We start from the raw sequence: 25,740 nt of genomic DNA, 5'->3' as shown, positions 1-25,740 counted from the left end.
GATAGTTCTGCCAGCATGCACCTCGGGCAGTCCATGGTCTGCTGGCACAGGCAGAGCTGGCATTACACCTTCCAGCAGAGGGCCTTCACCCAGGCTCTGCCAGTGCTCAGGTTGTGGGCAAAGCTAGAGCCCAAGGGATGTGAGGGTCCTGCCCGGATGACATTCCCCCATTCCCTTGGAGATGGGGGGTGCAAGGCTTAAGACCCCATTAGAAACCCATTTGTCTGCAGGGGTTATCTGGGGCACCCCTCCCTTTCCCATGATCGATGCCCCTGCCTGGCCAATGGGCTTTGGGCTGCCGCTGGCCCCTGCCCACCGGATAAGGTAGCTCTGTTAATGGGCGATAGAGCAAACAGTCCAGTGCAGGCAGTGATAGCAGCTGCTCTTTGCCCTGGGCTGGGGGCAGGGACCTGGTGGGGTCCTTCTGCTTTGGGGCAGTGCTGGGAACCTCAGCTGCACAGCCTGCCCTTCCCTGTAGCCTGCTCGCCCTGCCCATGCCCTCTGTGCTCAGCAGCCACCACTGCATCACCCAGTGATGCTCACTTCCAGCCCCAGGGTGGGCTGGGTACATCCCACCCCAGCCAAGCCCCGGAGATGGCACCATTAATGTGTAACTGCCGGGGAGCCCGATAAGATACAGCAGCCTGTTATCAGGGCTGCCTGGTAGCAGGAGGGAGGGTGATCGAGGCATCAGGCTGTCACGGCAGGAGTAAGATTGTCTGGAGATAAACGCTGATAGAAAATAGCTAATCCGTGATGGATGGGCTTGGGCTGGGTGTAATTGCCATGGGAGCTGGGCTGGGAAGGGGCTGGGAGCAGAGGCAGAGGGAGGCTGGGTGTGCAGAGTGCAGCTGCCAGCGTGCCGATGCTGGGCACAGTAGCGGGTGTGCCATATCCCTGCGCTGTTCCTGTGGCACTGCCAGCACTGTCCTGCTTTTGATCACGGACCAGCTCCTGGCTTTCAGCCTGCCCCATCCCACAGCCCAGTCTAGCGTCTATAATCCCTAGTTCCTCCCAGGAAGGTGTTGGGGGTGCTGAGAACTCTGTGCCAGCTAGCACCACAGCAGATGAAGGTGAGGGGGCTGGCGAGGCTGGCGCTGAGCAAAGGTCTCTCCCTGCACGCTGCCCCAATCCCTTCACCTGTCATGATACCTTCATTAGAGCCCTGAGTCACTCCCGGCCACGCTGCGGGGAGCAGGGCTGGCCCCAGGAGAGCGGTGTCTGTCCCCTGTTCGTCCCCGGTGGGGTGTCCTGGCAGCCTTATCTCCGAGCTGAGACTGTGCCTCTGCTCTGGGGCGTCCCTGCCGCACTCGCCGTGCTTCCTTAACCCTTTCCCACCCAGGATGTCCCAGGCTGGGCTGTACCCCGGAGAAGGGGATGGACCCAAGATAGCTGTAGCCGGCACCCTTCCCTGCGTCTTGTCTGCGCAGGCCGCTCCAGTGCCCACATCCCCGTTCTGCACCCGTGCAGCTGTCCGTGAGACTGACACTTGCTCCTGTCACTCCAGAAAGCTGGCTGTGCCACCGCTTGTGTCACTGCCTGTGCCACTTGTCACGGCAGCGAGAACGGAAGCGGGGCCATGGGGGCTGCCCCCTCTGCGGTGGGGACCTCGGGCACAGGCGGCCAGGGTGGCACGGTAAGAGCACATCCCCTGCGGGTGCTCCCTCCACACTCCTGACCCTCCCTCTGGAGGACCCGTGCCTGGTTGTAGCGCAGAGCAGATCCGAGCCAGGGAAGCAGGAGACTCCCAGGAAATGAGAAGCTGAGCAGGGTCCCGGCCGCCTCCTTCCGTCCTTGTGTTCCCTCGCACCCACTCTCCTGCCGCAGCTTTGGGTGCTACCGACCTGTCAGCAGAGATGCATCGCCTGGGCCTGGGTGGGTGGCCTGAGTGGGCTCCCTCCCATCCTCCTCTTTCCCCATCCTCTCATCCTTCCTGCCCCAGTCCCATACTGATTCCTGGGCTACAGCAGTGTGGGCAGGGGCCTTTGGGAGAGGATAGCACACCGGGGTGGCATGCAGAGAGTGCCAGGAGGGGACGGCACGCTGGGACTGTCTGTGCAGGGACACGTGTCCCATGGCATCCAGCAGCTCTCCGGAGAGAGCGCCCTGGGCTGGCAGCACGGCTCCGTGCGGGTGGTCCCGCCTGGGAGTGGCCGCGGGAGGTTGGGGCATGACTGGGGACACCGTGGGGTCGAGGTTGCCCGGGGGTTATGTGGGACCATCGGGGTGGGCAGTAGGGAGGGTCAGCACTTGCCGTGCCCTTGCCCTGCGCCCACACACACTCCCGCTGCTCGGCAGACCCAGGAATGTGCTGGCAGCGCTCCCGGCCCAGCTGCGGAGCCGAGACTGCCCTGCCGCCCTCCCAGCCCCCACCCAGCACCTCCTGGCCCTGCCCAGTTCCTGCCAGCTTGCACACAGACCCTCCCTGTTCCCTGCCGGACACCCCGATCCTGGCCCCCGGCATTTGGTCCTACTCAGGAGGGCAGGGAGGGGGCATGTCGCATGTGCGGACCCTCTGAGGAGGAGTCCCTTTCCCTCACAGCACGGCACCGTGCATGGGGACCTTCTCTGCAGCGCTCTTGTCCGCCCCACCACGTCTGCTCCCACCACAGCCCCATCCGCGGTGTGGGAGCAATCCTCGCACAGTCCCTGCTCCCAGCCGGCACCTTTGCCAATGGCAGACCTTGGCACCTTGCTCTGAAACCACATCCTCCTCTGCTTGCAGAGCTAACACTCCTCTGTGTGCAGGGAGGATGCTGTGTCTCCCAACGCCTGTGGACTCCTGTGGGATGTGCTGGGGGGCTGCCCCAGTGCAATGGGGGTCCTAGAACCACCCCTTCAGATGGGCACAGCTGGACCACAGGTGCCACAGAGGGGTGTCCACACTCAGGGTGCTCAGTCTGTAGGGTCAGTTGGCCCCAGTTTGGGGCACTCTCCATGTCCTGTGTGAAGGGGCAAGCTGGGGCATTTGGAACTGTTTTCCAAAGGCTCACAGTGTGGGGGCCTCGTCCCCCTCCCTTTCCCCTCCCAGGTGCACACACCTGGGATCTCTCAGGAAAGGTTATCAGCTAATCACGCTGTGTTTGTGCCTCCCAAATGTCACCGTTGTCCTCACTGGGACGGTGAGCTCATGCTCCTCACCATTACTGAAAGCACTTCCAGTGCTAGGAGAAACAGCTGCCAGGCCCTTCTGTGGCCCCTTTGAAGCAGAGCTGGAGCTGCTGACAGCTCTGACAGGGTGCAGAGGGGCTCAGCAGGCAGTGGGTGCAGAATGGAGCCCCAGAGCTTGATCCCAGGCTGGTTGCAGCCTCCAGCTGTCCTCCATGGCCCCTGGTCACCCTTGTAGTGCAGGGAGGGTTGAGATGCTGGGATGAGGTGCAGCACCATGCACCCAGAGACACACTAGGGACAGCCCCTGCTCCTGGTCTGGGAGTCAAGTGCAGGGGTTGCAGCAGGGGCACTGCTGGGCCATGCTGTGGTGTGATGGGCACAGGCACATTGTCTGGTGAGGGCTGGCCATAGCGGTACCAAGTGTGCCCCATGTCTGTCCCACAGGGCCTGGGGCAGGGCCTCCAGGAGGTTAACCAGGGCCAGGGGCAAGGAGAGATCTGCAGGGTCTGTCTGCAAGAAAGGTTAGAGCTGCCTCACTCCAGGTGCAAGGGAAGAGCCAGGCAGGGGAGTAAAGGCAGCTCTGGCACCAGCCATGCGTATCCCTGCTGCTGGGCAGCCTGAAAAACCTCCCCTTTGGGCTGAGTGGATGGAGCAGAAGGGTCAGAGCCCTGCCAGGACCCCTCACAGTGCAGTGGTCTGGGGAGGGCAGCAGTGCCATTCAGCACATTGAGGCTGCCCCGAGTCCCTGCTGTCCCTGCTCCTACTGCCCGGCATTCCATTGTCTGTGCCAGCCCCCTTCCACCTCTGCCCTGCCCTGCTGGAAGCCATAGCACAGCACGGCATGAGATAGCACCAGCCTGTTCCTTTTGCATGGAAACCAGCGGGGCCTGTCCCTTCTCTGGCTAAAACTGGAAAGCCCATGATGCCACGCCCTGCATGGGGGAACTGGCAGACCCCAGTGGGCTCTGGAGGTGCCGGGGTCTGCAGACACTGCAGGCAGGGCTGGGTCTGTGTGGTGATGGGCAGCGCTTTGGGACAGGTCTGTGTCACACCTGCCATTGGACAAGGCTCAGTCCTGGGCAGTATGGCTGGCAGAAGGCAGCTTCCTATGGTGGGGTGATGTCCCACCAAGCAATACTCCTTGACACATGCAGACAGCAGGTCCATGGCCTATGAGGCACATGGAGCCCAGAACTGAAAGTCCTTTGCGTGGGCTGGGTTGATGTAGCTAGAGGAGACAACCCTGGGGCAACACTACAGGATGTGGGTGGCAGGGAGAGCTGATCTCCCCGGCTGCTCTCAGCCCCTCACTGCAGCATAGGAGAGCAAACTTCATCTCCTGGCAGGCACAGTATTGCCATGGCAACCGGCAGGACCTGCCAGGCCGGCAGGCGAGCACTGACGTGGCGGTGGCATGCAGCACGGGAAGGAGATGGGATGCAGGGTCTAGTTTTGGGGACATCTGAGGACAGGCTTAGGGGTGTGAGCACACTGCACGTGCACCTGGGTGTGTGCCTGGGGTGCATGGGGTGTGCAGGCAGATGTGGGCATCTGAGTGCGTGCACGAGTGCCTGTGCCAATGTGCATGCGTGTGTTTGGATGCATGGCAGACTTCACACATCATTCTGTGGCACCGTCAAGGCAGGGTGTACCTCACTGCTTTGGAGGGCTGGCAGGGTTGCTGTGAACCATGGGAGCAGCAGGTTTCCCCAAAAGCTGTGGGATCCATAGCTTTGTGTCTGTGGGGAAGATGAGCTCTGCAGCTGGGGTCCCTGACTGCATGTGTCCTTTGGTCCCTTGGTCACAAACCCTGCCTCCAGAGAAAGGGGGCTTCTTACCAACCACCCTAAGGCCCTGTCTCTATTTGCTCTGCCCAAAGCCTGGGCTAGTGCTCAGAGCAGGGAGAAGGAGACTCACAGAGTCAGCCAACAGTGCTGCAGGCAGCTGGTTATGCTGTGTTAGCTGTGTGTTAGCTGTGTGTTAGCTGTGTGTTAGCTGTGTTAGGTGTGTGTTAGGTGTGTGTTAGGTGTGTGTTAGCTGTGTTAGGTGTGTGTTAGCTGTGTTAGGTGTGTGTTAGGTGTGTGTTAGGTGTGTGTTAGCTGTGTGTTAGCTGTGTGTTAGCTGTGTTAGGTGTGTGTTAGGTGTGTGTTAGGTGTGTGTTAGCTGTGTTAGGTGTGTGTTAGCTGTGTTAGGTGTGTGTTAGGTGTGTGTTAGGTGTGTGTTAGCTGTGTGTTAGGTGTGTGTTAGGTGTGTGTTAGGTGTGTGTTAGCTGTGTTAGCTGTGTGTTAGCTGTGTGTTAGCTGTGTGTTAGCTGTGTTAGGTGTGTGTTAGGTGTGTGTTAGCTGTGTGTTAGCTGTGTTAGCTGTGTGTTAGCTGTGTGTTAGCTGTGTTAGGTGTGTGTTAGCTGTGTGTTAGCTGTGTGTTAGCTGTGTTAGGTGTGTGTTAGCTGTGTGTTAGCTGTGTGTTAGCTGTGTTAGGTGTGTGTTAGGTGTGTGTTAGCTGTGTGTTAGCTGTGTGTTAGCTGTGTTAGGTGTGTGTTAGGTGTGTGTTAGCTGTGTGTTAGCTGTGTGTTAGCTGTGTGTTAGCTGTGTTAGGTGTGTGTTAGGTGTGTGTTAGCTGTGTTAGGTGTGTGTTAGCTGTGTGTTAGGTGTGTGTTAGCTGTGTGTTAGGTGTGTGTTAGGTGTGTGTTAGGTGTGTGTTAGCTGTGTTAGGTGTGTGTTAGCTGTGTGTTAGCTGTGTTAGGTGTGTGTTAGCTGTGTGTTAGCTGTGTTAGGTGTGTGTTAGCTGTGTGTTAGGTGTGTGTTAGGTGTGTGTTAGCTGTGTGTTAGGTGTGTGTTAGGTGTGTGTTAGGTGTGTGTTAGCTGTGTGTTAGGTGTGTGTTAGGTGTGTGTTAGGTGTGTGTTAGGTGTGTGTTAGGTGTGTGTTAGCTGTGTGTTAGCTGTGTGTTAGGTGTGTGTTAGCTGTGTGTTAGGTGTGTGTTAGGTGTGTGTTAGGTGTGTGTTAGGTGTGTTAGCTGTGTGTTAGCTGTGTGTTAGGTGTGTGTTAGGTGTGTGTTAGGTGTGTGTTAGCTGTGTGTTAGGTGTGTGTTAGGTGTGTGTTAGGTGTGTGTTAGGTGTGTGTTAGGTGTGTGTTAGCTGTGTGTTAGCTGTGTGTTAGGTGTGTATTAGCTGTGTTAGCTGTGTGTTAGGTGTGTGTTAGCTGTGTGTTAGCTGTGTGTTAGCTGTGTGTTAGGTGTGTGTTAGCTGTGTGTTAGCTGTGTGTTAGGTGTGTGTTAGGTGTGTTAGCTGTGTTAGGTGTGTGTTAGCTGTGTGTTAGCTGTGTTAGGTGTGTGTTAGGTGTGTGTTAGGTGTGTGTTAGCTGTGTGTTAGCTGTGTTAGGTGTGTGTTAGGTGTGTGTTAGCTGTGTTAGGTGTGTGTTAGCTGTGTGTTAGGTGTGTGTTAGCTGTGTGTTAGCTGTGTGTTAGGTGTGTGTTAGGTGTGTGTTAGGTGTGTGTTAGCTGTGTTAGGTGTGTGTTAGGTGTGTGTTAGCTGTGTGTTAGCTGTGTGTTAGGTGTGTGTTAGGTGTGTGTTAGGTGTGTGTTAGCTGTGTGTTAGCTGTGTTAGGTGTGTGTTAGCTGTGTGTTAGGTGTGTGTTAGCTGTGTTAGCTGTGTGTTAGCTGTGTTAGCTGTGTGTTAGGTGTGTGTTAGGTGTGTGTTAGCTGTGTGTTAGCTGTGTGTTAGCTGTGTGTTAGCTGTGTTAGCTGTGTTAGGTGTGTGTTAGGTGTGTGTTAGCTGTGTGTTAGGTGTGTGTTAGGTGTGTGTTAGCTGTGTGTTAGCTGTGTGTTAGCTGTGTTAGGTGTGTGTTAGGTGTGTTAGCTGTGTTAGGTGTGTGTTAGCTGTGTGTTAGCTGTGTTAGGTGTGTGTTAGCTGTGTTAGGTGTGTGTTAGGTGTGTGTTAGCTGTGTGTTAGCTGTGTGTTAGCTGTGTTCGCTTCCAGAGCAGATGTTCCGGCAGGGCCCCGCACTGTCTCCAGCACGGCCCAGGTGCTGAGGGAAGGGCTGGCTGTTCTCCTGCCTGCTCGGGGCTCTGTGCCCAGCTACGGCATCCCTTGCCCCGCTACAGCCCCAGCTGGGAGCCCCCCTTCTTCGCCTCTCGGGAGAGCCTCTGTTCCCCCCCCCCGTTTGGCATTTCTCCGGCTCTAATTGAGCTGTCAATGGGCAGAGATAACAGGGAATTCGTTAGCTCCGCTCTTTGATGTCTGCCCGCGCTCCCATCGCAGCACCAGCTGCAACTCCTTCGCAAACAAACAGCTTCAGATGAGGCCCCTTGGCACGGCCGTCTGCCAGTCCCACGGTCGACTCCCCAAATCCCTGCCGGGCCAGCCTCACGGCCGCTCAGACCGTCTGCTACCTCGGCAGCCAGGTTTCCCCGCCAGGGACCTACAGCCGCATCCCAAAGATCTCCGGGTCCGGCAGTCGCCGTGCCCGACCGCCGGGACGCACAGCAGCAGTCTTCCCTCGCAGCCCCTCTCCGGGGCCGGCCCGGGCTGCCGGTGCCGCCGTCCGCAGCAACGGGGCCGCGTCCTGCGGGCGCTCCGTGCCGGCGGCGGCAGGCGCCCATCCGCGGTGCCTCGGGGCGGGCCGCGGCGGACCGGGCGGCTGCGCACACGGGGCGGCCGGGCCCGCCTCCGCCTCTCGGCTCGGCAGCACCGCGGACAGCGCCCGGCCCCGCACGGCCCGGGAGACGGCGCCGCGCCCCTCCGCTGTCCCCGGCACGGCACAGCCCGGCCCGGCGCCCGCCGCGCCATGGCCACGGAGGTGGGTGCGCGGCGGGGACACCCCGGCACGGCACCCCCGGGCCGGGCTGCGGCGGAGCTCCCCCGCCCTGCGCTGCCCGCCGCCGGGGCGCGGCACGGACCGGGGTCCGTCAGCGTGGGGTGCGCTGCTGCGGGAGGACAGCGCGGGGCCGGGGTCCGCGGGGAGGAGAGGAGTGTGGGGCTGGGGGCTGCGAGGGCTCCGTGGGCACAGAAAGGCCGGTGAGGTTACTGAAGGGGTGTGGGGGTGCAGGGGGGCTGCAGGGTGCCTTTGGTGAAGGCTGCGGCGTGTCTGGGTTGGGCTGTGGGACTAGGAATTCTTCTCCCACAAACGGTGGGTCAGACGTGGGACAGCGTCAGACAGTCTGTGGGGCAGAGAGCAGTCAGTTGCCCTCTGCCACCCTGGGGAAGCTCAGGGAAAGGCCTGATGTCTGCCCTTGCACAATCTGGTGCCTCCATCCCCTTCTCCAGCCGCCAAAGCTGCCCCACAGCTTGGCGCTCGGGGGCTGGCACGGGCTCTCACGCCCGGTGGGGAGTCAGGGCTTAGCACCTGCTGCCGGGCCTGCCGGTCCTGTTCATGAAGACGCCCCACTGCAGCCTGCCCACCCGCTGTGCCTCTGCTGCAGCCCCGCTGCCCATCCCTGCTCCTGCTCGGCTCACTCCCAGCCTCCCGTCGGGAGCTGTTGGGTTGGCTGTGTTCTGGAGCACTGCTGGGGACAGGGGCCTGTCACCTCCGGAGACACACACCCGTGCACGCAGGAACCACTGGGGATGAGACCAGACACCACCCCGGGGCGAGAGCACACGCACTCACCCTCATTCCGAGGAGGGGCCTGCCACAGCATCCTCCCCTTGCTGCCATCCTCCCCTCGCCCCCCGCCTCGCATCTCCAGCGCCAAGCTGTGCTCATGGTGTGACACAGCCTGTGCTAGGGTCTCCCTGCCCCGGGCTGTGTCAGCCTGCAGCCCCTGACACTGTGGGAATGGCGCTGCTCCCCAGACCTCCAGCCCTGCAGTAGGGATGTCCAGCACCCCTGGCTGCAGCCCCCCCGTGTCACACTCTGCCCCCAGGTGCACAGCCTGCAGGAGCTGCGGCGCAGCGCGTCCCTGGCCACCAAGGTCTTTGTGCAGCGGGATTACAGTGATGGGACCACATGCCAGTTCCAGACAAAGTTTCCCCCTGAGCTGGAGAGCCGGGTAGGGAGTCTGAGAGGTTGCCAGGGTGGGTGGTGCCCTATGGCAGTGCCCTGTGGGGGCTCAGAGGGATGAGAGGTCTAAAGGTGTGGGGGTTTATGGGGTGTTGTACGGCCCTGGGCCAGCCAGTGCTGTTGGGTGCATGAAATCACCGCTGCCTTAGCTGGTGTGCAAGGGCTTTGATGCTCCTGGGGCCTGGGAGGCTCTGGTGAAGGCTGCAGGCTCAGCAGGTTACGAGTGGGAGGTGGGCAGGGGCCTGCAAGTTGGGGCATCAGCTGGGCAGGGAGGAGAGGGTTCAGTGCTCTCCAAGTGCCCCCAGGAATGGGGACAAGGTGGCAAAAGGAGTCAGTCCCTGGCCAGACGCCTCTTCACCCTGGTTTCTGTCCTAGATTGAGCGACAACTTTTTGAGGAAACCGTGAAAACCTTAAATGGCTTCTACGCCGAGGCGGAGAAGATTGGGGGCAGCTCATACCTCGAGGGATGCCTGGCCTGTGCCACTGCCTATTTCATCTTTCTCTGCATGGAGACACATTATGAGAAGGTGCTGAGGTGCAGGGGTGGGCTCAGGCTTTGGGCACAGCTTGCAGTGGGCACGGGGATGGCTCAGGGGTGTCATAGGGAACATGGGACTGGAGGCCAGAGTAGACAACAATGCTGGCAGGCCCTGAGTGTCCCTCTCTGTGCTGACAGGTCCTGAAGAAGATCTCCAAGTACATCCAGGACCAGAATGAGAAGATCTATGCGCCACGGGGGCTGCTGCTCACTGACCCCCTGGAGCGTGGCATGAGGGTCGTATCCTTTGGGCAGCAGGGTGCTTGGGGGATGGCAAGGGTGAAGGGAGACTGGGCGTGGGTGCTGGGCAATTGGGCTGGCCCGTCTCACCGATGATCCTTAGCAGGGCCCAGATCGAGATCTCCATCTACGAGGACCGGTGCAGCAGTGGCAGCTCCAGCAGCGGCAGCTCCAGCAGTAGCAGCGGTGGTGGCGGCGGGGCGGGGGGCCGGTGACTGGCAGGGAGTCCCTGCAGGGACTCATACTGCCGGGACAGTGGCCTCTCCGAGCTCCGCAGGCTGCACTACCAGAGCACACGCTTCTGAGCCCAGGGAGAGCAGGAGGGGGAGGCCAGGGGTACCCAGTGAGGCTGCCCACCCCCATCTGCTCTTTGTCCCCCGCAGTGGGCCTGCCCCTGCTCGGACCCGCTGTGGGTAGGGACTGGTGCTGGGGCATCCCAGGTGCTTCCCATGAGCCGAACTTGCCAAGGGGCTCCTCCAGCCCTCCGTGCGTGCTTGGTGCTGCCGCCCCTGCCGCAAGCGAAAGGAGCTTGTCCTGCTCGGGCAGTCCCAGCTGGCAGTGCCCCTGTCCCCAGGCACCGGGGAGCTCTGGGAGTGGCAAAACCTCAGGCAGCGCTAAGCAGGGGACGCACACTTCACCCCACGCCCACAGACACTGACAGCTCTTGCTGCACCCCCTGCTTAGGGCATCCTGCTCTTGGTGCTGTGGTGTGGGCTCAGCTGCTGCTTGCCACCATTCAGGGGGCCTGGCAGAGCACTGGTGCTGCTTCTACTGCATGATGGGCCATGCATTCACCCCAGCTCTGCCCCATTGCTGCTCCCCTGGTCCCCTCCCCCCTCTGGCACTACATCCTCTCCAGCAGCATCCTTCACTGCCATGACACTGGGCACTTGCTTCTGCTCCCTGCATGACCTGCTGCCATCCCCAGCTGGACCCAGGTATTTCTCCAGCCCAGTGTCCAGGGCAGGGAGGTGCCGTGCTGAGCACGATGCTGCCCCTGTGCCATGTGTCCTGGGCTCATTCATGGCCCAGCACAGTTGAAGCTGAGCTGTGGCATGGGTGAGGCAGGCTCCCTGCCCAGTCCTGGCACAGTTTGTCTGTACCTTGCTGCCAGCAGCCCCCTGCCTACTCTGCCCCATGACCTGCCCTAATGCAGGGAGGGTGCCCAGTGGAGAAGCTCCATGAGGACCTTTCCTCTCACACTGCTGAGTCCTCCCCTGCCCATATGTCCTGCATGCATCTGCCACCAGTGCCCCATTTCTCAGCTTGGCTTGTAAGAGGGGACCTCAAGGAGCACCTGGGCCTGGTGGCAAGGTGTGGAGGTTCATGGTCCAGAGTCAGATAGGGGGAAACAGGAGGGTCCCTGTGATATCCAGCACCCCAAGGAGAAGAATTCCTATCTGGGTGTAGGGCTGAACCGAGCTGGCATTTCTTTCCTGGTGACCTGGAGGGAGGACTCTGCCCTGTGGGACTCCTTTTGGCTCCGTCATGATGTGTGTGTGGGGTGGCCCTGGCCTCAATGTTCCTGCTGGAGCCCCCCCCTGCATGGAGACCTCCCTCAATAAACCTCATGCTTCTTCCCCCACTGCCTACCCTGCATCGTCTTGTGTTGGAGTGGTGAGCGAGGCTGTGGGGACACAGAATCAGGCTGGGTATCTCTTTTCACACTGCACAGAGCCCCACGAGGGTGAGCATGGGGAAAGGGAGGGGATGGGGAGGAGGGGGCAGTCTAGGGAAGTAGGGACAGACCTGTGCAGCAGTCATGGGGCCCTGGGACAGGGACACACAAGGAATACAGTGCAGGAAAGGGTTTATTCAGTTGGTACTGGGTGCAGCTGGCACAGTGCTGGGGGGTAGCAGGGAACACCTAGCTGTGCCAGAGCAGGCTAATTGTGCTGGCAGCGTCCACCAGCACCCAGGGAAAAGCCGTGGTGACAGTGGCAGTGGAAGGAGCCATGGCTGTTGTGGCAGATATGGTCGCAGGGGCCAGGCTGTGCCTGACACTCATCTATGTCTGAGAAAGAAGGAGAAAAGGTCAGAGCTGTGCCAAGGATACAGGGTGCGTCTGGCATGGGCAGGGCAAGGGATGGAGGGGGCATGAGGGTGGCAGCTCCAGGGTTGGGTGAATTGGGACACAAAGGCAGGTGCTCCTGCCGCTGCTTGGTGCCAAGGCTGCTGGGTGGCAGATGTCCTTATGCCACCAACTCCTGCACAGCCAGAGTCTGTCCCTTCTGCCCCCCAGCACTAGGGCTGTGAGCACAACTGAGCATCCCAATCATCTCTGCTGCCAGGGCAGCCTGGCAGCACCAGGTGGCTGGGCACTGCAAGTACTCACCCAGGCACCGGCTGGCAGCCAGATCAAGGGGACGGAAGCCTGGGTGGCAGAGGCAGGTGTGTGCCCCAGGGGTGTTGATGCAGAGCTGGCTGCAGTTGTGCAAGCCCTGAGCACACTCGTTGATGTCTGGTGGGGGTAAAGAGAGCAGCGTGGGGTTATAGCATTCAGGGGGAAAAGCAGTACAGCCCTGTAGCTGGGGTGCAGGCAGTGCAGCTTGCTGTACCCCAGCCCCTTCAGAGCTGCACATTTTGCTGTAGCCCCAGTGCAGAGCTGGGCCAGGGGCACCATCACCCTGCAGCCAGATCCCAGCCCTGGGGAGGGAATTGCTGGGGATGCTCCCCTCCTGGGCTCCCTCCCTGTGCAGCCCCAGGGTGGGGTGGGCAGAAGCACAAGCACAGCCCTGGCACACAGAGCTCAGCAGACCAGGTTAATAGATGGGATATAGTTTATTAGGGGTTCTCTGGGAGAGGGGCTGGAAGACTGTTGGGACTAAGCAGGGTCAGACTCCAAACAGTAGGGTCAATATGTTAAAAAACAGACCAGGAGGATCCTGCCCCTGCAGGGCTGGGAAGACCCTCCTCTGCCAGGGCTGGGGAGGTGGTTCCCGTCACCGAGGAGAGGGCAGGCAAAGCACACACGTCGCAGGCCAAACCAGCAGGCACACGGTACGGTATCGAGGCGACGGAGCAAGCGACCACCAGGGAGGTGCCAGCATGGCAGGAATAGCACTGGGGCAGTGGGGTGTGCGGGGGAAGGGGCACTGCCAGGCTGCCCCAGGGCTGCTTTCCCAGAGATGGTGCACAGGACAGCCAGGTCTGTGCCGGTCCCACTGCAGATCAGCCCAGTATGTCCCAGCCGGCACTTCCAGGGTGGCTCAACGTGGACAGAAAAAGAGAGACAGGCAGAGGCCAGCCCATCCTTCCACCAAGGCTGCTCCGGCATGTTACGGGCAGGGGTTAAAGTGCATAGAGACAAAGGCAGAGTCCGAGGACTAGAGGGAGTAGGGCACTGTGGGGGAGCCCAGGCCAGCTCCCAGCAGAGGGATATCCCCCAAAAAAGGCCACTTGAGCTGCACAGTGAAGGAGAGAAGGAACAAGAGAGAAAAAGAGAAAGAGAAGGGCTGTCAGTGGCAGCTCAGTGGGAGGCACAGAAAAACACACACGGAATCAGGGTGGATTTGGCTGGGCTGCCATCCGACAGGTTGCAGGCTGTGGCCTGGCCTTTGCCAGGGGTGTAACAGCATGCCAAGGTGGTGTTTTGACACTGATGCCAGCTGTCATGGGGTCAGGGTGTCCCAGCAATCACTCACCCACGCAAGCTGTGCCATCCTCGTTTGGCTCAAAGCCCCGGCTGCAGCGCTTGTTGCTGCGACAACGGTACCCGCCATAGGTGTTGATGCAGATGGGCTTGTCCCGGGGACAGATGAAGGGGAACTCAGTGCACTCATTTGTGTCTACAAGACGGTCCTTAGTGTGAGACATGTGGGCAGAGAGCTTGGGGCTGCCCGCCCCTCCAGCCCCCCAGCGGTATGCCGGATGGTCACCCTGGTGGTAGCCATGCATAAGCCATACCTCTGCCCAGGAGGCTCACAGCATGGCCACAGCTTCCCTGCTGCATCTCTGCTCCCCCTCCATCACTCATGGCTACAGCACAAAGCCTGCCACGTGCCAGCCATGCCTCCTGCCCCAGCACAGTGCTCTCACTGCTCCCTGTGACACCACCGTGCTCCCCTGGAGATGTACTGCTGTCCCATTCCCAGGCCATGTGCCAGGCAAGCAGCTGAACCTGGCACTGAGCCATGTGGCAGGCAGCCACCTCCCAGTCTCAGAGTGTCCCCCATGGGACTATGCTACAGCATCCTGGGTACAGGCACACCTGTGCTTCCAGCAGCCACTCACCTACACAGCGTCCATTCTCGTGCTGGGAGAATCCCTGCCCGCACTGCATTTGGGAAGAAGCAGAGACTGCTGGGATGGGGAAGGATCAGCCCCGGGCAGCCACTGAGCCAGCAGAGCCCAGCCCCTTGTTTCTGTCCCCAAAGTCTCACACCCACACCTGGCCCTCACCTCCAGTGGGGCAGGCATGAGCGGCTCCTCCACATCCAGAGGGTAGGGGATCTCCAGGACAGAGTTGGTCTCGCTGCTTGCCACAGCTCGTGACACCACGCGGCCATCTGGCCAGGTCACCTCCAGGCTGCTGGCTTCGTCATGCCCTGCAGGCGGGCAGCCCATCAAAGGGAGGGTCTCCAGGGTGGGCAGGGGCTGAAAGGAGGCCATCGGGGTGGTAGGGATGGGAGGGGCAAAGTCTTCCCTTGCTCCCTGAGCCCAGCTCCAGGTGCTCACGGACAGCCCGTGCACACAGATGTACTCTGAGGGGCATACGTGGGGACAATGGGATGACCTTGAAGTAGGCAGGGACACCCCTGCAGGCTTGGCTGCTGGACATGCCACACCAGGGGACAGTTAAAGGGAAGAGAAAGCCCCACCCCCTGGGCAAAGCAGCAGGCAGGGGATGGGGAAGGGGGCAGCTGCCCCTTGCAGCACAGCTGCAGTGGCTGGGCACCCTGCCCACAGCCTCGCACGGAGCCCACCATACCTAGGTGACAGGCATGGACGATTACTGTGCTGCAGGACACCGGGGCAGCAGACATGGTCCCTGCCCTGGGCAGTGCCAGGGAAGGCTGGGGGTGGAGGCAGCCCCTCGACCCCCTAGCTCACCCAGTCCGAAGTGTGCCACAGGCTCCATCTCGCAGAGATAGCCGGAGCCCCCGTCAATGATGCGCAGGTGGGCCCCGCTGCGCCGGGTGAACAGCACCACTTTGGCCCCCCGTGCAAAGGCCCCGAAGCGGGTACGGGGGATGACACGCAGCCAGTTGTTGCTGGTGCCCTGCAAAGGAGGAGGGAGCAGAGAGACTGAGCTGGGAGGGACAGGAGGGATGGGTACAACATGAGGAGTCCCTGCTTGACTCACCTGAGTGCCCTTGAAGATGGAGATTGGCTGTGCCATGGACTCACCATGGGATAGGATGAGGTCCAGCATCCCATCGCCATCAAAATCTGTCACTGCACCTCCTACAAGGACAGAATCATGTTGTGCCTGAGGCCTGGCCCCATGTCTCCCAGCACTAGACCTTGCTGCTGCTGTGGCCTTCCACTGGCAACGGCAGTGCTCCTGGCCACACAGGGACAAAAGGGAAGATGGGGTGACTCCAGTGCAGGAGTGTGGTTGGCATCCTGTATTCAGGTGTGTCGGCACCCTGGGCAGTGGAAGGGACAGGCAGTGCCTGGAGAACTGTGGGTCACAGGGAGCTGCCTGACCTCCTCCCAGATGCAGAGGGGTTGGCTTCGAGCAGTGGACACGCAAGAAGGGGCCCTTCAAGAGTGCCTCTGGGGTACTGGAAATGGCACTGTTGGCTGGACATGGGTGGAGGGAGAAAACATGGGGCCATTCCTGGTGGTGGGGAGTAGGCAGATAACTCAGTCAGGCATGTGGCATCCTCAGGCATCCTCAGCCAAGCAGTGCTGTGCCAGGGCAGGGTGGACCCACCTGTGCCCCGTCCCTCGGGCTCCAGTGCATCCCCTGGATTCAGCTCTTCTACAATGGGGTCTGAGTGTTCTCTGCGGATGAGCCTGCCAAGGACACATACACAGCATTAATGCCAGCTCCTGCAGTCCTTAGAACCTTCCTGCATATGTCTGTCCCCTCCTGCAGAATCATGGTAGGGGTGACAGCTCTCGTGCTATAGGGTGTGGATGGGGGATGTGACTGTCCCCTGCATGTTGGCACGACTTCACTCCATGTAGGTGCAAAAGAAATTTCATGAGAGCTTCTGGGTCTGAACTGCAGAGTACCAATACCATCTGTTTTATCCCTCTGGAACCTGGAGATGTCTCCAAAGGGCTCCTTGCAAAACCCTTGCCCTCTACCCACCTACGGGTGCAAGCATTGAGTAGACAACCAGTACCCACTGCCCTACACACCAGGCAAGGAGATGCTACACAGAAGTAATGAAGAATTCACCCCCACAATTAACAGGAGCCAAGAACAAGCTTCCACAAAGCTACTAATCAGCGGTGCTGGGGACCCCAGGGGCTGCTGCAGGCACGATCACAGTGACTGGTAATGATGCCAGGAAGGGCTCAGTCACGATGCCTCTTATGAGCTGAGCCCGAGCCGTGGCACTGCTGGAGAGGAGCCCTGTGAGCCTGGCTGTGCTGTGAGGGCCGCTGGAGTCGCAGAGCAGGGTGCAGGCTCCCCGGCCCCCGTGGGGCTCCTACCTGAAGAGGCGGTTGGCGGAGGAGCCGCGGTAAGCGATGTTGTTGAAGAAAACCTCCAGCTCCTGGTCATTGTCGAAGTCGGCTGCGATGACGGTGCGGACGGGGGACGGCATGGAGAACTTGGGGGTGGCGATGTCCTGCATGGGCACAGCCTGACAATAGGCACAGGAAGCAGGACACTGGGTGCTGCTTTGGTGCCTCGGGTCCTCTCCTCGCTGGCAAATGGGGCTCAAAGACAATTCAGAGCGAAGCCAGCGCCCCAGGCTGAGGTGGCTCAATGGCAGAGGCAGCAGCGTGGGGACTCCCAGCCCTCACCCGGAATCGGACACGCCCAGGAGCTCCACTCTGCAGGTAGAGGCGGTGCGGCCCGTTCCAGTTGCCATAGACGATGTCCACCCGGCCGTCGCGGTTGAAGTCAGCCAGCGCCACACCGCGTCCGTGCTGGTAGGGGTCATCCAGCCCTGGGGAACCGCAAGGGGACAGGGGGAGACGGGAACCCCCTCCTGCCTCCTTGTCCCCAGCACACCTCCGAGGATGTGCTCCATCGTCCCCAGACAGCTCCTCCAAGCGCAGCTCCACGTGCGCTGATGGATGCCCCGATGCTTCTCAGCCACTGCACAGTGGTCAATGGGGGCTCTGGGTCCCTAGGGCTGTCCCCTGCCCCCCACACTCATCCAGTGCGGGAAGGGACAGGCAGAGCCACCCCTGCCCCGAGGTCCCCAGCATCTGTGTGGTCCCCCCAGCTTCCCCTACTCACCCACAGCAGCTGCCACGTCCCTGTACGTCCCGTCCCCCCGGTTGTGGAAGAGGAAGTTTGGGCTGTTCTCATTACCGCAGAATATGTCGGAGGCACTGTCACTCAGGATGGGGCCCACGGCCACCCCACGCCCCCCTGGGGACAGTAGCCCCGGGTGAGGGACAGCTGCCCCACCGGAGTTAGTGCTCCCCATGTTCCCTCAGTGTTGCCCACACGGTGCTCTCAAGTACCCCCCCTCATTCCCCGTGTCCCATTCTTACCACCTCCTACCCCTCTCATCAGGAGCTAATTGGGCCTGGCAGCCGCTTGTGCCACTCCCAACCCTAATCACTGCCATCGCCATGGTGACAACACTCCTAATTAGTGACAATTTACCGCTGGGGCACGCAGCAGTCCCCACGGTGGTGGGCCAGCATGCGGCGCAGGCGGGCTTGTTCCCCCCGAACGCCCACGTTCCCAAACCCCGCTGCCTGCCCTATGGATGCTGTGAGCTCTGAGGGAATTAGCCCCAGTGATGGTGGACACAGGGGTCCTGCCAGGCGTGCGTCCCATGCTCCTGGTCCCTTCCAAGGGCCGTGGGGCTGCCACTAGATGGGGCAGTGAGGCAGCCCAACGCGTGGCACGGACCTCCGGCTGCACTGCCCCGCCACATCGGGCTCGCCATGCCCTGCCGCGAGTCCCCTCCGCAGGGCCACAGAAGCCGGGTGTACCTGTGTACTTGCTGACGCCAGCCTGGGCGGCCACATCCACCAGCACCACGACACCGCGGGCAGGGTCACTGGCAGCCACATCCATCTCAATCAGGGCATGGGGGCCCACGTTGCCGCTGGCATAGTTGGCGACGTAGATGGAGTACCTGCCGGAGCCCTGCAGCCGGCAGCACCGCCTCAGCACCCACCCACCCACAACTCATCGCCACGGGGACCACAGAGGATGCCTGCTGTGAATGCTCTTATTGCTCCGTGGGAGCAGGCATTGCTTTTGTGTGCTGAGCAAGAGTTCTGCAAAACCCACGGCAAAAAGCATTCCAGGGTAGGGATGCGACCTGTTGCCTCCAGGCGCTCTCTGGTCATGTGGCACGTTATCCCCCCTCCCAGCATCCCCGGTGTGCCAAGTCCTCCCGATTTCCACCGCCTCCTTTGTCCCGTGCAGTAGCTGCACCCTGATTTAGCGATAATCATTTGGAAATAAACCGCTGGAGGAGGAGGACGAAGAAAGAGCAGGTGACAGGAACATAAATCACCTCGACAGGCACGTTTATCAGCTGGTGGCAACCGTGTGGACAGGCATCCACAGTCCCTACAGCTAGGGGCGTTGGCAGTCACTGGGCAGATGGGGGGCACCCTTGGCCCAAGCAGGGGACGGGATGGGACAGTAAAGGGAGCTGGCCCTCAGGATTCCACTGAGGGGCACTGGGAGTGGAAAGTGGGGCAGAGATGCCCTTGTCTGCAGAACCCTGCCTGCTCACCGTCCGGTCCACGCAGGCAACAGAACGCCCAGCAAAGCGGCTGGCCACGTCCCGGTTCACCTCGTCACTCAGGATGTCCTCCCAGCGCCCATTGCGGAGCTTGAAGAGCTTGTCTGTGTAGGTGGCCATGCCTGGGGAAGGGGGCGCAGGTCAGTGGGCTTCAGCACCCTGCCTCCTCTTGAGGACGGGGTGCTTTGCAGCAAGGGACGTTGTGGAAAATGTACTCTTCTTCCAGAGCATCCCAAATATCTGCTGTCCCTGCAGCCCCCTAGTGCCATAGGGCTGGGCTGCTGCAAGAACCCCATGACCCTTAAGGGCCACTGGGAGACACACAGAAGAATCAACTCATTAAACTAAAATATGTCCCAATGGGGCACAGTCCTGTAGATCATCCCCAGGAAGGTACAAAAAAAAATATATTAAAAAAGAAATCGATCCAGTGGCAGGCACAGTCAGCGAGCTACACCGCTTGTGACAGCGCCAATGGCAGAGCCTGATTTAGGGACAGGTGTGCCAGCAGCCACTGCCAGCCCAGGTAATTAGAAGCACTGGGAAGACAGATCTGCTGCCTGGAGGTCAGGGACACATGGCAGAGCTGGGCTGGAGCACCAAGCCAGGGCGCTCTAGGGATTCCCAGTGCCACCTTGGAGAATGTAAGTCTTGTTCCCGTGACAGGCATGCCAGGAGCAGGGACAGCACTAGAAGGGCAGGATAAGACTTGACTTGGTGCAGCAGGCACAGGAAAGCCATGAGACCAAAGGGCACAACTGCTGCAGGGCACAGCTGGGATTTACAGTGCAGGGTCCCTGGGGCAGGACAATCGAGGGGGTGGAAGGGAATCTTCCGTCCCACTTGGGGTGCCACGAAAAGGGCGATGGGCAGCTGGAAGTGCTGACTCGGCTGGCTGGGCTCAGTGTCCCACCTGTGCTGCCATCAATCAATGGAGCCACTCAACTGAGAAATTAACTCCAGCCCGCACACATCCCTCACACGCCGAAGGTCGCGGGCAGCCATGCCGGGGGCTCCCCCCGTGCCTGGGGCTCGGCTGCCGGCAAGGCTCACCAGAGAAGGCGTTGTTGGTGTTTAGGAAGTAGATCTCCTCGCGGCCATCGCCGTCGATGTCGCAGGCTGTCACACCGATGGCGTTGCCCTGCCGGTCCCGCAGTGCGTAGTACGGGGAGCCCCGCTCATCCTCTGCCACGTTCACCAGCCGCCCCTGTGCCTTGTCATACTTGAGCACTAGGTTGGGGCCATTGTACCTGCGAGTGTAAGCAGGGTAGTGGCTTCCCAAGGCTTGGTGATGGGATAAAAACCCCTCTGTCTCATCCCTGGGGGGACTTTGGGTGTGATACTGGATTTTCCCAATGATGGGCACTGCAGAGTCCATGGAGGCCAAGGACCCTGTCAGGCATCCCGTGTCTGACAACACTAGGGAAGCAGTGGGGGCCAGGCAGAGAGCAATACAGGATGGGGTGCAGGTCCCTGCTTGCAGAGCTTTCCCAGGGCAAGGAAATCAGCATACAAGGCAAATCCTCTCAGTGCGTCCCACTGGCTCCTCGCCCGCTCCTGCCCAACGCACCAGTAAACAAGTTATACAACGGGCACCATGACTGCTTACAAAACCCCAGCTGCCTTCTTGACTCAGCACAGCTGGGAGTGGTGGCCCAGACCCCTCCAGGGTTCCCAGTGCCACCCATGTTTTCCTGCCTCGGTGATGTTCAGAGCAGCAGCAGGGCCAGACTGCTGGCCAACGTAGGGCCCCCATCCAGCTAGACGGGATCTGTGAGGGTAAAGAACACTCTCCAGGTGGGCACACCTGTGTGTGCAAGCCTCTTTAGGGAGTCAGGATGTGTGTACACAGATACTCTACAGTAGCAGCTCACAGCAGTGCCAGCACACACACAGAGCCTACACCATGGTCCCTGCTCTTCCTGACCAGGGTTGGACCTGCTGGCAGCAGCTGCTCTGTGTCCAGCCCCGCTTGGGCACTGGCAGCACAGCACACAGCTCCCTCCTTCCCCGGGCTCCTGCCAGCCCTTCCCAGCCGTCACTCCAATAAAGGACTATAAAAAACCTCCAGCCAATTAACTGAATCTCCAGAGAGAGCTGAGTCCTGTCAGCGGAGCTGAGACGGCTTGGGGACACGCTGGCTGTGCACTGCAGGGTGGACCCTGGCTGCTGGGCAGCCACCACCACCCCACAGAGAAGAGACCAATGGGGGCACTCAAATGGTCACACACAGGCACTCAGCTGGCATCAACACCCTGTGTGGGTGCACACATACACACGCACACATTCACTGGTGGGTGCATGCAGACCCCAACCCACCCACCTTTGTGCACAATCCTCCCAGGAGGCAGGAATTCCTAACCCTGCAGGGCCACAAGTCCTGCTGTCACTGAGGCATTAGGTGCACCACTCACCCTGCCACCACAATCTCGAAGTCACCATCGGCATCCAGGTCGGTGACAGCCACGCCATAGTTGAGCTGTGTGGGATTGCTGTCGTAGTCGGGCGGGAGAAGGCGGTGGGTGACGGCTGCAAACATGGGCTCGCTGCGCTGGGAGCCCTCGCTGAGCCAGGCCAGGGACAGCAGGCACAACGCCAGCATCCTGGACACCTGGAAGAGACCTACAGCCCATCAGCTGCAGGAGGAGACTCTGCTCCATGATGCCCAAGCAGCCCCACTGTCCTTGCATGGGAGACACTTCCCTTTCAGCTCTTGCCACAGCACCCCAGCCTGCACCACACCACCTGGCCCTTGGCCCTTGGGCACTGTCACTCTGGCGTCCCCAGGCATAGGCTGTCCTGGGCGCTGCTCACCCCTGGGACAAGATCACACTCCAGTGAGCTGGGGCTGAGCAGCAGCCCAGCCTTGGGAGCCCATTGTAGTAGAGGGACTGGAGAGGCAGCAGGAGGACTGTGGGGTGCTGACAAAGCTGGGCTCAGGCCCAGCTTGCTTTGCCCTAAGGCGCCACTGGCATCCAGGGTCCTGGTAAGTCAAAATGTCAACCCCTGCTCCCTTGGCAGGGTCAGAGGAAGAAGACATTCACTGGCCTGAGGTGTTTGTCTTCTGTCCCACTGGTCTTCCACAGCTGGGGAACTTCACAGGGGGAACACAGGGATATTTTATCAAGTTACTCCCATGTGCCTCAGTTTCCCCATCCTGCTGGAACTGTTCCTCCCAGGGTCTCTGCAAGGTGTGCTCCTTCCAGCCTGGCCAGGGAAGACTTCTGCACAGGGATGCAGCCATTAGGAGATGCTGGGAGGAACAGGAGACTGGGAGGAGAGGCTCATTTAACCTGGACTGCGGAGGACAGCGTCTGCCAGCACTGCTGGCAAGGCTGCAGAGATTTTGGAGCTGCTCTAACCTGGCTGTAGCACAGGTGATGAACAAGATGGTACTCAGGAGTGCAACCCCTCATCCCAGGCCAGGCAGTTGCCTCCAGAGGGGAATAGCCCAGAAAGGAGCTGTGTGAGCTATGGGCATGATCCCACATGCCTGCGCTCCAGCTGGGAGGAAAGCAGCCTGATCTGCTCTTGCAAACTGGAGGGGTGGTTGGGGCACCTGGCCTGCAAGAGGACAGTGCTTCACGTGACTGTGCCACCTCCCTGGGCAGGACTGCCCTCCCCAAACAGGAACAGGCCCCCTGTACTGGAGCAAGTGACCCCACTGCCAGCTGATCCCCATGCTGCTGGACTCCACAGCAAGCCAAGGAAGCTGTGGCAGCTGTGTGGTACCACATGTGCACAGCTTGGAGAGGGGAAGGTGCCCAAGATTTACACCCTAGCAGACCCACTGAGTTGTGGAGAACAGGCTGCTGCTGCCTCCCCTGGGGATGGGAATGGTCCCAAGGCTCTCGGGGGAGGTGGGGGGGGGCAGGATTCCCCTACCTTAACTAAATAGCTTCCAGGCCCACATGGCTGGGCAGGAAGGGGCTGTTCTCCAGCTGCAGAGGAAATCTTAACCCTACTGCCCACAACCCCCAGAGCCCTGTATTTCATTGCACCAGTCTGCTCCCCTTTCCTCTCCAGCCCCATCTGTACCCTGGGCACAGCTTCAAGGGCAGATGAGTGTGTGTCCCCAGCTCTACCCTGTGCTGTTCCTATTCTCTTCCTCTGCCTGTTACCCTACCATATTGTCTGGAGCAGCTCTTGAAAGGCTGGAGCCTGGCTCCTTCTCTGGTGCAGGGGTCCCATTCAAGATACATGTGATGGGGACAGGGTTTATGGGGTTGTTCAGGGACAGGAAAGTCCCTGGGGGTGACTCTGCAGTGCCAGACAGTGAAGGAGGGGGAGCCTTAGCCACAGCCCCACTCCAGGCTTACCAAAATGAGCATGGGAGAGAGCTACTGACATTGTGGACATATGGGTGCAGGGCTGGCACATAAGCCCCTGGCCCTGCAGAGCAGTGCTGCCTCACTCCCAGCCACAGCCAGATGATGGGTGGCTGTCCCCAGGCCATTGGCAGGGCTCCCCATTGTTCCCCACTCCAGCTCCCACTCCCTAGAGCCTGGACTGTTACCCAGGTGCCCCCCCACCTCATCCAGCTGCAGCTGAAATCCCTCCAAGCTGGATGGAGTTCTTCCAGTAGAAAACAATGTTCCTGATTGGAGACAAAAGGCTTTTCCCAGTGAATCCGGTGCTTGGTGCCATGGGGAAGGGATGTCCAGCCCAGAGCCAGGCCATTTTAGGAAGGGGAAGGGAGGGAGACTCAGGCTCTGCATGTCAGATACAGAGGGGCCTCATCATTCCCAGCATGCTTTTGATAGAACCACAGTCCCAGCATAAAGCTTCGCCTGAGGTTTGAGGCTATGGGGTTCTGCCTGTGTGCAGGGCAGACCTCAGTCTACCTTGTTCCAGCAGAGTCACGTCCTGGCTTGTGTTGTGGCATCTCTGGGTGGCAAGGTCACCCCAGGGTGCTTCCTCAATACGGCTAATGACACGAAGCCAAAGTGTCAAGCAGGGACAGAGGCACTGGGAGGATGCCACAGGCACCCATGCAGGGTACAGCCAGGCAGCCCAGGGGGAGGGTGCTGGCCCCATGGCAGAGATGTAAGAGTCATCTGAGCACGTGCATTGCTATGACTGACAGTGCCTGGGAAGGGTGCCATGGGACTGGAAAGGGAGCCGTGGCACAGGCAAGCGATTGTGCCCCAGAGCTCACATCACAAGCGGGGAGATGCTGTCCCCAGATCTCCTCATTGTACACACATGGACATCCCCAGCCCCTAGTCTACATCATGGGTAAGGTGGGTGTTAGGGTCCTTGTGTGGCCACCCCATCCCGCATGTCACCGTGACATTGCTGCCCTCCACACCACGCGCCCCAGTGATGTCATGCTCCACCACTGCAGCAACATCCCATTTTGGGCTGCAGTCACCTCCAGCACCTCTACGACATTTCTTGACATCATGCAGCAAGGGCCTCACTGCACCTCAAATGCACCCCAAAGCAGTGACAACACGGTGACATCACAGCACCTCATGCCACCATGCTTCATGTGCCCCAGTAACATCATGTTCTCATTCCTAGCAGTCCCAGGCTGTCACAGCTGTACCTGCCAGGGCAGAGGACAGGCAAGAGATGTCCCGCAGACCCAGCAGACCGCTCTTCTACAGCAGCTGGGCTGCCCAGATTACCAGCAGTGCCCCTCCACAGCTCCTCAGTTCCGAGCAGCCCAGACCCTGCAGTGCCTCTGCTCCAGCCAAAGCCCATGAGCCTGGGTCCTGCTGCGATGTCTGCTCGCTGCTGCGAGCCTGGCCGTCCTATGCAGGACTCCTCAGCTGGACCTGGCAGGCTGGGGCTCAGCCAGCAGGAGCTAATGCAGTGTGGAGATGAGCAGTCACCTTAGCCTCTGAGCTCACCCCAAAGGGACATCAGGTCCTTGGGGGGCTCAGGCCCACCAGCACACAACCAGCACCTTCCCACACAGGCAGGTACACGGCTGGACCCCTCTGCCCACTGACCCCTGCTCCTCCATGGGCTTGGCCACGACCAAGCACAAGCGCTGCTACAAAGAGGGGCTGTCCCTCGCTGCTCACAGTCCTGCTGTCCCTGCCAGCGCTCGCTAGTCCCAGCACACACCCCCCATCGCCGTACAGCTTCTTGAGCACGGTCCTCCTTAGCCCAGCATCCTTCCATCCCCATCCCATCCTTCTTCCCGCTCCCTCCCGGCTCACTACCCCGCATCCCCTCCCCATCACGGGGACAGGCTACGTGCCCGCGGTCCCGCTCCGCCCTCCACCAACTTCTCCCCGGGCCGGTGACCGTGCCGGAGTTGAGAGCCGCCCCTCCCCGCCCCGGAGTCCCCGGGAAACTTCGCGGAACAGCAAAGCCACACCGCTACTCACGGGCCAGGGGGGCCGCCCCGCACCCCCACGGCGGCGGGAGCGCATCACGCAGCTCCGCCTCGCCTGCGGCCGCACCGCTCCCGGCTCCCGACGGGGCCGCTCCGGCCGCGCGGCGCCTTAAGAACGGGCGGCGGCGGCGGCGAGCGGGGCGGGGGGCGCGGCTGCCAATGGGGGGCGCGGGGTGGGGCCGCCCGCCGCCAGGTCCGGCCCCGCCGTGCTGCGGGGGGGCACCGGCGAGCATCGCCCCGGGCACCGGGCACAGGCTGGAGGAGAGGGGCGTCCCGGATCCCGGCGTGCAGGGGATCCACCGGCTGAGGGAGCTGCGTGGGCACGGCGGGCAGTGTGTCCCGGCTCGCTGCGGTCACTCCTGGGGTGCTGGGTAGGGAGCAGTCGGGGCATGGCTGGGCACGGCTCCCCAACTCCTGCAAGGGCAGCTGGCGAGATGAACCGAGCAGAGCCAGGAGCCTGCCCCGGCCTGGGGGCGGCGGGGATCTGGCGCAGGAGGAGGAAAGAGAAAGGAGCTGGGCAACCCGCCCCCCCCCCCTCCCCGGTGTAACACTATTTCCTTGGAAGCACAAGGGAGAACAGTTTTAAACTGAGAGAGGGGAGATGTAGGTTAGGTGTTAGAAGGAAATTATTCACAGTGACAACGGTGAGACACGG

General features: G+C 60.6%; 2 protein-coding genes across 6 annotated transcripts; one reads left to right on the top strand and one right to left on the bottom strand.

Moving 5' to 3' along the window:
• The first annotated feature begins 1,566 nt into the window (after nucleotides 1-1,566).
• GOLGA7B (golgin A7 family member B) lies at nucleotides 1,567-11,459 on the top strand. 2 transcript variants are annotated; one of them, XM_014250112.2, is made up of 5 exons: nucleotides 1,567-1,636; nucleotides 8,972-9,097; nucleotides 9,484-9,636; nucleotides 9,786-9,887; nucleotides 10,001-11,459. In XM_014250112.2, exons 1-5 carry the CDS (start codon nucleotides 1,580-1,582, stop codon nucleotides 10,100-10,102), a joined length of 540 nt encoding a protein of 179 aa, XP_014105587.1. In that variant the 5' UTR covers nucleotides 1,567-1,579; the 3' UTR covers nucleotides 10,103-11,459. The 2 variants fall into 2 exon arrangements, with proteins under 2 accessions (XP_014105587.1, XP_087915889.1); XM_088059763.1 differs by lacking the exon at nucleotides 1,567-1,636 and adding an exon at nucleotides 7,790-7,905.
• Nucleotides 11,460-11,680: 221 nt separating this feature from the next.
• CRTAC1 (cartilage acidic protein 1) lies at nucleotides 11,681-25,193 on the bottom strand. Of its 4 annotated transcripts, XM_014250110.2 has the most exons (16): nucleotides 25,078-25,193; nucleotides 21,148-21,344; nucleotides 19,787-19,983; nucleotides 18,725-18,855; nucleotides 17,967-18,123; nucleotides 17,257-17,391; nucleotides 16,815-16,960; nucleotides 16,500-16,636; nucleotides 15,769-15,851; nucleotides 15,193-15,293; nucleotides 14,940-15,108; nucleotides 14,289-14,434; nucleotides 14,121-14,163; nucleotides 13,532-13,675; nucleotides 12,223-12,348; nucleotides 11,681-11,901 (listed from the first exon to the last, which is right to left on the bottom strand). In XM_014250110.2, the coding sequence occupies exons 1-16, from the start codon at nucleotides 25,120-25,122 to the stop codon at nucleotides 11,774-11,776; spliced, it is 2,085 nt and encodes a 694-aa protein (XP_014105585.2). In that variant the 5' UTR covers nucleotides 25,123-25,193; the 3' UTR covers nucleotides 11,681-11,773. The 4 variants fall into 4 exon arrangements, with proteins under 4 accessions (XP_014105585.2, XP_014105586.2, XP_087915886.1 ...); XM_014250111.2 differs by lacking the exon at nucleotides 14,121-14,163; XM_088059760.1 differs by lacking the exons at nucleotides 11,681-11,901; nucleotides 12,223-12,348 and adding an exon at nucleotides 12,355-13,291.
• Between the last annotated feature and the right edge of the window lie 547 nt (nucleotides 25,194-25,740).

Source organism: Pseudopodoces humilis, chromosome 9 (assembly GCF_049639895.1).
Source record: "Pseudopodoces humilis isolate 2021_Gansu_Grassland_sample_001 chromosome 9, ASM4963989v1, whole genome shotgun sequence".
Lineage (NCBI taxonomy): Eukaryota > Metazoa > Chordata > Aves > Passeriformes > Paridae > Pseudopodoces > Pseudopodoces humilis.
Note: the sequence above shows the minus strand (reverse complement) of the source record. Positions and strands in the feature narration are given on the sequence as shown.